The sequence below is a fragment of the Plasmodium gaboni genome, chromosome 8 (genome assembly GCF_001602025.1).
Source record: "Plasmodium gaboni strain SY75 chromosome 8, whole genome shotgun sequence".
NCBI lineage: Eukaryota > Apicomplexa > Aconoidasida > Haemosporida > Plasmodiidae > Plasmodium > Plasmodium gaboni.
The window spans coordinates 567,206-579,469 of NC_031488.1; the positions used below are offsets into that span (position 1 = coordinate 567,206).

Sequence of the window (12,264 nt, forward strand, 5' to 3'; positions counted from 1 at the left end):
TTTAAAAAAACTTTTAAATTAAAAAAAAAAAAAAAAAAAAAAAAAAAAAAAAAAAAAAAAAAAAAAAAAAAAAAAAAAAAAAAAAAAAAAAAAAAAAAAAAAAAAAAAAAAAAAAAAAAAAAATATATATATATATTAATAAATAAAAAAAAAAAAATATAAAATTTTTTTTTTTTTTTTTTTTTTTTAATTGACATTTAAAATATTTTATAAATTTTTATAGTAAGAAAAAAAAAAAAAAAAAAAAAGTTAACAAATATTATGCATCATATAATTTATATTATATATATATATATTATATTTTTTGTGTTTAAAATTTCATATATTGCATGGCTTAAAGATGTTAAAATTTTCACTGGATGTGGATACTACGAGACCTGGGTAATGTGGATGAAATTTAGCGTCTGTAATAAATTTTTGGTTTAAATGTTCAAAGAGCAATTGATCAGGATATTTGGAATCAGCGAATTCTAATGATTCCGTTTCTACTGATAAATCCCATATAGAAATAGAATTATCTAGACTTGATGCTAATAATACATACGTATCTTTAAAATTCCATGAGATAGAAGAAATAGGTTGTTTATGAAAAATTAATTGAGCTACAGCATTGTTCGTATTTCTAATATCCCAAACTTTTATAATATTATCATCACCTCCTGAAGCTAATAAGAATTCTGTATTTTCATTCCAAGCAATAACATTAACATCATTTGTATGAGCATTTGGTATATGTATATTTTTGTTTGTACTATTAATATTTATATTTCGTATATCTAAAATACTAATACTTTTATCACATGAACATATTGCAAAAACATTTCCTAATCCATTCCCTTTTTTAGACCATTGAATATCTTCAATGCTATATATTTGATTATTTTTATTATTTTTATTTTTATTATTATTATTATTATTATCATTTGTTGTATATACATTTTTTAAATTTAATAATTCATAATTCCATTTACCTGAATTATTAGGTAGCCATAAGTAAATATTTCCATTATTATCACCTGTTAATAATTGTGCTGCATGTACAGGATTCCAGTCTAAACTAAAACCTTCAGTGGTATGTTTTTCAAAGACATGTAAAGGTTTTTTTTCAATTTGTTCATTAAATGGACGAACTTCTAAATTTTTAATTTCATCAGATATGTCATATATATATATATTACTATCATCACACCAAGTAGCAACTAGCGAATTAATTTTTTTACAAATTTTTGTTCTATTTATAGATCCATATTTATGCTTAATGGCCTTACATATAACAGTGCTTTTTTTTTTTGTGTGTGTATCTTCATTTTTTTTTACTTTTTCTTTTAATTTGTCATTTTTATTATTTTTTTGTTCTATTTCATTATTTATATTACCATTTATATCATTATCATTTTCATCATCTATATCAACATCAAAATCACTACTATCATTATCTTCAGAATTATCGCTAGAACCTTCATCATCATCTACATTTTTTAACTTATTTAAATTCGACCATTTAATTACATAAATCTGATTTAATTCTCTTTTGTTTGCTTGTGTACCTGCAACACAGCAAACTTCTATGGGATAATTTAATATGCCGTTATCTATATTTTCTTTCTTTCTTTTTTTTTCTTCTTCTGATAATGCATCATGTTTTGGTTGTTCTAAAATATAATCAAATGATAAACAAGGCCATGGGGTTAAAGGACTGAAGAGCATATCATAAGCATTTTCATCTACTTCTAGTTCTTCATTCATTTCTTATAAATGTCCTACAATATATTTTTTGCAACATCAGATGTTCAAAAAATGCCTTCTTTGATATAATATTATAAATATTAACAAGTATAAGAATTAATTATATAGAAATATTCAATATATATATATATATATATATATGTACAAATTAAATGTCGATGTATATGTAAGATAATTATTTAATTAAAACAATAAATAAATATATATATAAATAAATAAATATTTTTTTAATTCTGTAAAATTAGATGTTGATATTTAATTAATATAAAATAAAAATAAAAAAAATATAATATACAAAAAAAAGCTACATAAACCCAGTTTCTTTTTTCTTTTTTTTTTTTTTTTTTTGTTCCTTTATCTTTACCCTTATTTATTTTATAAAAATGAAATAAATATAACAAATAAATCAAAAAAACTATATTTTAATTAATAATATATATATATATATATATATAATATAATGTTGACAAAATTTATGATATATAAGTAATACGTTTCTGCTTCATGGTATTAGAAATCTTTAAAAAAAAAAATATATAATTTTATAAAAATAAATATAATTATAAATACCGTTATTTTCTTTTAACACAATAGGGGAAAAAAAAATCATAAATTGTATTTTTTTGAAAATTTATATTTATATATAATCAATATATTTAAATAGAAGGAAATATATAAATAGATATGCATATATAAATTATTATATATGTTATGTTATATGTATTATATATATATATATGTTTTTTATTTTGTCGACCCGGTATAAAATTTAGGTTGAAATTTTGCGACCAATTTATTTTTTTTTTTTAGAAATATTTTTATCATTTTTGTGATTTTGTCCTAATGTTTAATTATAAAATATTAAAAAATAATAAAATAATAATATATAATATATAATATTATATGTATATCCTTATTTTATGATATTTATTATAATGAATATATTATATCATTTTTGTGATTTTGTCCTAATGTTTAATTATAAAATATTAAAAAATAATAATATAATAATATATAATATATAATATTATATGTATATCCTTATTTTATGATATTTATTATAATGAATATATTATATTTTAATATTTGGAACTAAATATATAATATAAATTTTTTCATATATATATATATATATATATATTTTTTTTTTTTTTTTTTTTTTTTTTTCTTTTTTCTTTTTTCTTTTTTTTTGTTTTGATAATTTCCTAATAAATATAATTATGAATATTTTATTTGGTATCAGTGGGAGTATAGCGGCAATTAAGACTAATGAAATTGTTGAGAAATTAAAAGAAGAGTGTAAATTAAATAATATATCAATCGATATTAGATTTGTTTCAACAAATATTGCTTATGAAAAATTTTTAACAGATTTTAATGAAAAGGTTTATTTAGATAAAGATGAATGGTTATGGCAGAAGAGAGGAGACGATATTTTACATATAGAATTAAGAAAATGGGCTGATATATTTATATTATGTCCTTTAGATGCTAATACATTGGGAAGTGTAGCAAACGGCCTCTGTCCAAATCTTTTAGTTAATAAATAAAAAAAAAAAAAAAAAAAAAATATATATATATATATATATATTTATTTATTTTATTTACATATTTTTTTTTTTTTTAGACTTGTATTTGCCGATGCTGGGATTTTAATAAAATATGCTTAGTATTTCCATGCATGAATACTTATATGTATAATCATCCAATAACAAAACAACAGCTAGATATAATATCTTCATGGGGAATGAAGGTACTATCTTAAAAATATAATATGAGATATAAATAAATATATATATATATATATATAAGTTATTATTATAATAACATATTAATATATTCTTTAATATTTTATTTTTACATTGAATTTTTTAGGTTGTAAATCCAATTGAAAAGATTTTAGCTTGTGGAGAATATGGTATATAATTCAAATATAATTTTATACTTACATAATTAAGATAATTACATATATATTATTTTTTTTTTTTTATATTTTTATTTTTTTTTATATTAATTCTTCTTTGTAGGTATGGGAGCTTTACCACATATAGAAAATGTCGTTTTTGAAATTATGAAATATTTACAAGATATGAAATAAAAAAAAAAAAAAAAAAAAAAAAAAACTGTCACTTTTTTTTTTTTGTACCTTATATTTTCAAATGGGATGAAAAATAGACAAATTTTATATACAAAAGGAACTATTTAATTTTTGATTATTATATTTTATTTTTTTGTATAAAATAATAAAAACGTTAGAGTCATAAAAAAATCTTAATAAGATTGTTCACAAATATGTTTAATATAAATGTGTATGTATATATATATATATATATTATTGAGGAAGAGTTATAAAATTGGGTGTTAAAAAAAAAATTAAACTAAAACAAAATATTTTTGAAGGAACAAATATATAATATATATATAATATATTCATGACTTTTGTGTTTTGTGTTCTGTGTTCTGTGTTCTGTGTTCTGGTTTTAGGGTGTCACATTTTTTTCAAATTGTTTATTCTATCCTCTAATTTTGTTATATTAATATTATGAGTTTGTTCATTTTCTGTTTGTTTGATTGTAGGTATTTGTTCTAATTTGGAATTGAGTTGTATACCTAATTCATCTAATACCTTAGAAACAATTTCATCTTCTTCTTGTATCATATCAATATCATAATTAAGTGTATCAAATAAGTCATCTATCATATCTTCTTTAATTGAGACTTCATTATTTTGTTTTTGAAATTCATATATAGAGTTATTAATATTTTTAACTTGGATATATTTATTTACTCTTTTAATTATATTATTTATATCACTTAAACTTTTATTTAATTGTTCTGAAGATTTAACACTTTGTAATTTTATTTTCATTGATAATAAATGAGATTTTATTTTATTATATTTTATAACGTTTTGTTTTATTTTCACTAGATCTTTTGCTAATGTACGTACTAATGTTATGTCATTCTTCTTTGCATGTATTCTTATATTCTTTTCTATTTGTTTCTTTTCATTTTCCATTTTAAATATTTCTCTTTCTAATTCTCTGATGGACCGATTTAAATTTCGCTTCTCCTCCCTTAGGCATTCTTGCAGATCTTTGGAAAAATATGCTCCCATAATAAGCCAACTAAAAAGTATATGAAAAAGCAAAATATTAAAAAAAAAAAAAAAAAAAAAAAAAATATATAAATATGTATTGTATATATATATATATATATATTTTATATGGTACACCTTTTTATCAATCTGTTTGAATTTATTTTATTTTTTTAAAAACAATAATTTATATATTTTATGCGATGTTAATTTGGAAATATATGCTTATATATATATATATATATATATATATCGTATAAATTTCATGTATTATTAATTTTTTTGTATTTTTTTTTTTTTGTTAATTGGCCAATTAATATAAACACCAAAGAATAATTTACAGCATTTCATTCAAATGTTTTAAAATATATGTAATTTTTTTTTTTTTTTTTTTTTTTTTCTTATTTTATAGTATGTTTAATATATATGGAAAAGCAAAAATATATTTGGGTGACAAATAATAAATACAAAATAAAAACAAATTAAAGACAACGCAATAAATAATTTAGGGATTTAAATGAACACATATATATAATATATATATATATTATGTGTATATATTTTTATTTTCTCATTTTTTTTTTTTTTTAAACATAACAATATTGTTTTGTTATTATACAATTTATCAGCATAAATTTTTATATGTGTGGTAATATGTTCATTGTTTTTTTTTTTTTTTTTTTTTTTTTTTTTTTTTTGTCATATGACTTAATTAAGTTTTATTTTAATATTGATAATGAATTATTTGTGTAACCTCATAAAAACTTAATGAAAATAAAATGTACAAAAAAAAGAATATTTTTTTGTCATATGACTTAATTAAGTTTTATTTTAATATTGATAATGAATTATTTGTGTAACCTCATAAAAACTTAATGAAAATAAAATATACAAAAAAAAGAATAAATAAATAAATAAAAAAATAAATAAATATATATATATTATATATATATATATATATGTGTGTTTACACATTTTTGTTATGAAAATTTGAGTGATACATATTCTCAGGATGAACTCGATTAAATTACACATTATCATTTTATATTTTTAATATAATATTTTTTTTTTTTTTTTATTGTCACTAAAATTATTTGATATATCCTTTTTGTTTATATTTCATTATCATTCTTATGTTTTCCATATGATGTAATATCATTTGAACTAGTTTTATTATGCTTATTACATAGTTGTATGTTATTATTATTCTTATTAATATTTGATATATTGGATATGCTTCTTCTATTTTTCTTTTTTTTTTCCACCATATTATTTTGTTGCTCATTGTTTTTTATAGAATAGAAATCAGAATATATATTATTCTTATCATATGTTTCTATATTTTTATAAGTATTTAATTTACTTTTATGATGACTTTCTTTTATTTTTATATGTTCAGTAGATGAAACATTATTCTCATGTTTTTTCTTTTCATAATATTGATTAGAAGAATTTGTGTGTGATGTTATTGATTCGTTTTTTTCTATATCATCATATGAATTATTATGAAGATGATTTAAATGATTATATTTCTTTTGTCCTTTTCGTCCTTTCTTATTACATTTGTCATGATATGTATCATCATATTTGTCATGATATATATAATCACATTTGTCATCATATTTATTTTTATATTTATTTTTATCTTCATATTTATCATGATGTTTCTTTCGTTTCCCTTCCTGACCATACATATGATCCATTTTGTTGTTTATATTACAATTTTTTTCATATTTTTTTTCGTGTTTTATTTTATTATTTCTTTTATAAATTAATTCCTTTTTCATTTCCTTTTTAAATATTTTTTCATTTTCAATCAACTTTTTATATCTTTTTTTTTTCAATTTTTCCTTCTCCTTTTTTTGAAGTTGATATTTTTTTTTCATGGCTTTTTTTTTTTTTTCTTTTTTTCTTTTTCTTTCTAATTTTTCTTTATATTCTTGATCAATAAGTTCGTGATCCTTTTTATATTTTGTAAATATTCTAAAAAGTATAAATTTAAAAAGGAGACGTTTAGATTTTCTTCCAATTTTTTTTATGAGTCTCCATAATTTTTTGGGTATTTTTTTAAAAAATATAAAAATATCTTGTAACTTCCATATTGTCAATAGACGAATTGTTTTTAATCTATGAAACCATTTTAATTTAATAAAAAAATATTTACAGAAAGGTAAACTTGGTATTATAAATATAGAAAATATTATAAATAAGAATAAGAATAAAATAATTTTTATAATATTTCCTGACTTGGTCATAAAAAGAAACAATTTCCTTTTATATTTTAATATATTATCTTCTATATCTTCAATAATATTCATTGTGTTATATATAACCATATTATGATCGTTTAATCCATAGAATTGTTCATTAAATTTAAGAGGTATCTCTTTAATAATGTATACATTTTTATGGTACCCATTATTATTATTATTATTATTATTACTATTATTATTTATTTTATCTGTATTATGAGATTCTTTATTTTGTATGGTTTGATCCATATTAACTATATCATCATTATGATAATTTTTATATTTAATATTATTTGTTTTCTCTATATTTTCTTTATCCTTTAGAAAAAGAAAATGTTGCTCTTTATAATTTTTACCTCTAATATTAGTATCTTCATTTATATTTTTTATAGAATTATTTTCCTCCTCTTTTGTTATTAAAACATGACATGATGCTAACAACATATTATATATAGGTTCAAATTTTATAAGAATAGTTTCTTCACACTTTCTACATAAAAATAATTTTCTTTTTAGTTGTGTTATGTCATGAACAATCCTTTCTTCACATTTTATAAAAATATTTATTTCTTTCTCTATATCTTCTTGATTCCATATACTTAAATAAATACTACATGATAGTTTTGTTTTCTCATTATTATAATTGTAACAGTTACTTAAAATATGTATAAAAGATACAGATTCTCCTATGCCTTCCTCGTCATATGATATATTTAATGTTTCTTCCTTGTGTGATTTTATGTCTATAAAATTATGTCTATTTTTTTGTAAACCTATATAATAATTATTTTGTATATATTCTAATAAGTTCTCATCACCATCATGATCACCATCATGATGATCATCATGATAATCATCATGATTATTATTATTATTATGTTTATATATATCCGTATTATTATTATATGAGTAATTTTTTATTATTTCATTTATCTTATAAATATTATTTATATTATATATGTATTCATTTTTTTTATCAAATCCTTCATTTTCCTCATTATATTCATCTATATGTATCTTTCTTATCATAAAGAAAGAATAATTATAACTCATATTTTTTTTAGAGCTTAATTTTTTTTCTGAATTTAAAAAAGTAGAAAGCTGTTTATGAAAACATTCATTTCTTTTTAATCCACACAAGCCTTTTCCTCTATTCCAATAAATCGGATAAGCGATTATTTTTTTACATTCAAGTCCATTTTCATCAACATGATGAGAGTTTACAAGGACTGAATTTTTTAAAATATCTTCACCTTTAGGATATGAATTTTAAATAAATTTATATATTTTGAATAAACCACAGCAGATAATATAACAAAAATTAAAATATATATATATATATATATATTATATATATATTTTAATTTTATTTTATTAAAAATTTCAAAGCTCACCTTTAAATGACTCTTCTAATATTATCTGTAATAATATTGACACAATGGAAAATATTTACATATAACCATATTTTTTTTTTTTACTAAATACATATATGAATTAATATTATGTTTTCATTTAACCCTATCCTTAAAAATATTTGAATCCATAAACAGGTAGTTGCCTTCAATATCATCATTCTGATTTAAAAATGTAAATAAATATATAAATATATAAATACATAGATACATACATAAATATATATATATATTGGAGTAATAAGAAATATGTATATATATTTTTTTACTCTGTAATTTTTTTGGACATTAAATTTTATCTTTACATTAAATACTTCTACAAAAGAGTGGAAAAAAGTTATATCGTATGAACATTCATTTTTTATATTCCACAATTTTTAATAATAAAAATTAATCGTTTCTTATTTTCATCAAATAAGGAGAAATAATATATAAAAATATATATATATATATATATATATGTGTGTGTATATATGTATGTAATTTTTTTTTATATATACCATCATCTATTTCATAATTTGAAGAGTCGAGGAGGTAATTTTTTCTTTCTAAAGTAGACTTATCCTGTATATTTTAATATAAACCAAAATATCAATACATATATATATATATATATATATATATATATATTTTATTTCTTTATATTACATTTATGTTTATGAAATACTCATCATTTAAATCTAAGAGAAAAAAAAAAAAAAAAAAAAAAAAAAAATATATCATATTATATAATATGACAGTTTGTATAAATCTTATATGAGCACAATACCAAATTGTTGTAATGTAACATTTAACATAAAAAAGTTATAATTTGGTTGTATAAAAAAAGAATGAAATTTTTTGTCTTTCTTTTTTAAACACGACAAGGTCAGAACTATATCTTCTTCTTGATCTAAAAAAAAAAAAAAAAAAAAATATAAATATGTATTATATATATATATATATATATATATTTATTTATTTATATATTTATTCTCACCCTTCTTGTTACAATTAAATTTTGCTTTTTTATAATTGAAATGAGAAAATAAAGGAAATACAATATTATCTTGACGGCAATAACAACAGAAACATTTTTGTTGTTTATTGTTCATTTCATGTTGTTCTTTAATTATATTACAAAATTGTTTTAAATTTTTATTATCTATGTCTTTCTTTTTATAGGACTTGAAATATTCATAATATTTTAGAGGTATATCCTATAGAGGAATTACAATAATATATACATATATATATATATATATATATATATATATGTATATGTATTTATTTATTTATTTATTTATATAATTTATTTATCTTTTTATTAACAAAAATATATTTAATAGGGTACACCACAGTAACTTGATAAATTTCTTCAACATATAAAATAAAATTTCTGTATGGAGAACCTTCACTCCTATGAACTACATATTTTTGTTTCTATAATTTGAGTAAATATATAAAAAATATAAATATATTATAAATAAAGAAATATATATATATATTTCTATTTGTATGAATAATTTTTTTTTGACATTTTTGAAATATAAAGTGTAAGTATTATCTTTGCTAAGTGACTTATGCTTTTCCTCAGTTTTTATTTCAAAGATATTAAGAAAAAAGAAAAAGAAGAAAAAAAAAAAAACAGACAAATACTTGTTCAACCTATCCATGTATAGGTACAATAATTATATAGTAATTGATATGAGAAAAGGGGAATTTACTATATTTTTTTTTTTGAATTTTTTTATATTTATGAAATATATACTTTTCTTGCTAAAGAGGAATATAACTATATTTTAAAAAATCTATATCCTACATGACATTAAAAATATATGTTTACATATATATGTGTGCAAAAAAAATAAGAGAAAATACAATTATACAAAGGAATATATATAAATATTATAATATAATTATTAGAACTTTAGATTACATTTATTTGTGAATATATATAGGGAAAATATTTAGTTATTTATTATATAAAATAATATTCTCACCATTTTTATTCTACATATGAAAAAGAGAAAAAAAGAAGGAAAAAAAAAAAAAAAAAAATTTAATCCGTTGAATTTAAGAAATATTGATGACAAATATTGAAAACTTTTTGTCTTAATATTAATATATAAATAGAAGAAGTACTATATATATTATAAAATTTAAGAAATGGATACAATATATATATATATTGTCCTGGGATGTGTTTATATTATCATAATAATAAATCATAAAAATAAATATTCATGTATGCCAGCCTTTATAATATCATATGAAAAATTAATTTTTTGTAACATTTTTTTTTTTTCATATAATTATAATATATGTACATGATTATACATTTTATCAATGAATTCATAAAATGAAAAAAAAAAAAATAAAATAAAATAAAAATAAAAAATAAACTGATATATATAAATATATATATATATATATATATATATATATTTTTAATTAAAATGACACATGTAATATAATTTTTTTTATTTGATTATTATATATTTTGTTTGTGTTTTTATTTATTAAAACTTTCTGGTCACAGTTTTTCTTTTATATAATATTGATATATATATATATTATATATATTCCTTTGATTGTTGAAAAATGCCCTTAATAATATGCAAAGAGTTTTAAATAAATTTTACGTCTGTTTTTCTAGAGGAATTAAAACCTCCCAGATTATATCAAATGATATAAAAAGAAATTTCTGTTTTTTGTATTTTAATAAAATAAAGAATGATGATAAATATCAATTCTTTGGTATAAATAAAAAATATTTAACTCGCTATTGGGCAGAACATACGAATAAAAAAATACATGAATCAAAAATTAATGAATGGAGAGAACAGTTTCCAATATTAGCTGATTATGATGATAAAGATTTAATGATATGGAGAAATTCTTTCAATAATATGGATAAAGATAAAGATAATTTTATATCACATGCAGATTTACAAAAAAGTGATTGGAGTTTAGAAAAGTATACACTTTTCAAAAATTATGATATGGATAAAAATAATTTAATAGACTTTGGAGAATATATACAAGCTGTTATAGATATAGACACACAACACTTTAAAAATTTCTTTCAGGGATTTAGTAAAATAGACATTGAGTTGGAATTCGAGAAATACGCAAGTAGGCAAAAAAAAAAAAAAAATATATATATATATATATATATATATATATATATATATATGTAATATATTTTTATGTTTATATATATATTTTTTTTCTTAGTTACTGAAAAGGAGAATAATAAAAAGGTTATCCCCCTTTCCAAGTTAATGCAAATGATAACAGACAAAGAGTTCACATGTGTAACAGAAACGGACTCACTAAAACTATTTAATACTATGGATATGAATAAAGACGGATCGATAGATTTTGAGGATTTCCTCCAAGTATGTACATATAAAATAAAAATAAAATTAATAAATCATACAAATATATATATATATATATGTCAATTTACTTAATATTTACAATATATTTATATGTATTTACCTTATCGTGCAAAAGGAAAAAACACAAAATATCATACATACATATTTCATTTAATATATTTTTTTATTTTATTTTTTTTTTTTTTTAGTGGGTAGGAAAAAAGTGATATTAGTTCATAGAGTAAAAAGAAGGATATAGATCAAATATTTATTTTCATAGATAAAAAAAAAAAAAAAAAAAAAAAAAAAAAAAAAAATATTTTTTATTATTTTAAGAATAATAATAAATATAATATTATTTTTTATTTATTTTTTTATATTTAATTAATAAT

At 18.2% G+C, this 12,264-nt stretch overlaps 5 protein-coding genes across 5 annotated transcripts; 2 read left to right on the top strand and 3 right to left on the bottom strand.

Annotated features, from left to right (window-relative positions):
* Positions 1-318: 318 nt before the first annotated feature.
* PGSY75_0816000 (putative nucleolar preribosomal assembly protein) lies at positions 319-1,746 on the bottom strand (the record flags this gene model as incomplete). The annotated part of the gene is made up of 1 exon (XM_018785287.1): positions 319-1,746. The coding sequence occupies one exon, from the start codon at positions 1,744-1,746 to the stop codon at positions 319-321; it is 1,428 nt and encodes a 475-aa protein (XP_018642254.1).
* Positions 1,747-2,966: 1,220 nt separating this feature from the next.
* On the top strand, positions 2,967-3,844 carry PGSY75_0816100 (putative flavoprotein; the record flags this gene model as incomplete). Its single annotated transcript, XM_018785288.1, has 4 exons — positions 2,967-3,284; positions 3,374-3,499; positions 3,622-3,664; positions 3,774-3,844. 4 exons carry the CDS (start codon positions 2,967-2,969, stop codon positions 3,842-3,844), a joined length of 558 nt encoding a protein of 185 aa, XP_018642255.1.
* Positions 3,845-4,234: 390 nt separating this feature from the next.
* On the bottom strand, positions 4,235-4,864 carry PGSY75_0816200 (putative vacuolar protein sorting-associated protein 2; the record flags this gene model as incomplete). Its single annotated transcript, XM_018785289.1, has 1 exon — positions 4,235-4,864. One exon carries the CDS (start codon positions 4,862-4,864, stop codon positions 4,235-4,237), a length of 630 nt encoding a protein of 209 aa, XP_018642256.1.
* A 1,091-nt stretch (positions 4,865-5,955) lies between these two features.
* PGSY75_0816300 (hypothetical protein) lies at positions 5,956-10,162 on the bottom strand (the record flags this gene model as incomplete). Its single annotated transcript, XM_018785290.1, has 10 exons — positions 5,956-8,348; positions 8,490-8,514; positions 8,613-8,669; positions 8,777-8,823; positions 9,008-9,071; positions 9,156-9,187; positions 9,277-9,399; positions 9,487-9,706; positions 9,819-9,929; positions 10,136-10,162. The coding sequence occupies 10 exons, from the start codon at positions 10,160-10,162 to the stop codon at positions 5,956-5,958; spliced, it is 3,099 nt and encodes a 1,032-aa protein (XP_018642257.1).
* A 942-nt stretch (positions 10,163-11,104) lies between these two features.
* On the top strand, positions 11,105-12,099 carry PGSY75_0816400 (hypothetical protein; the record flags this gene model as incomplete). Its single annotated transcript, XM_018785291.1, has 3 exons — positions 11,105-11,624; positions 11,727-11,890; positions 12,082-12,099. 3 exons carry the CDS (start codon positions 11,105-11,107, stop codon positions 12,097-12,099), a joined length of 702 nt encoding a protein of 233 aa, XP_018642258.1.
* Between the last annotated feature and the right edge of the window lie 165 nt (positions 12,100-12,264).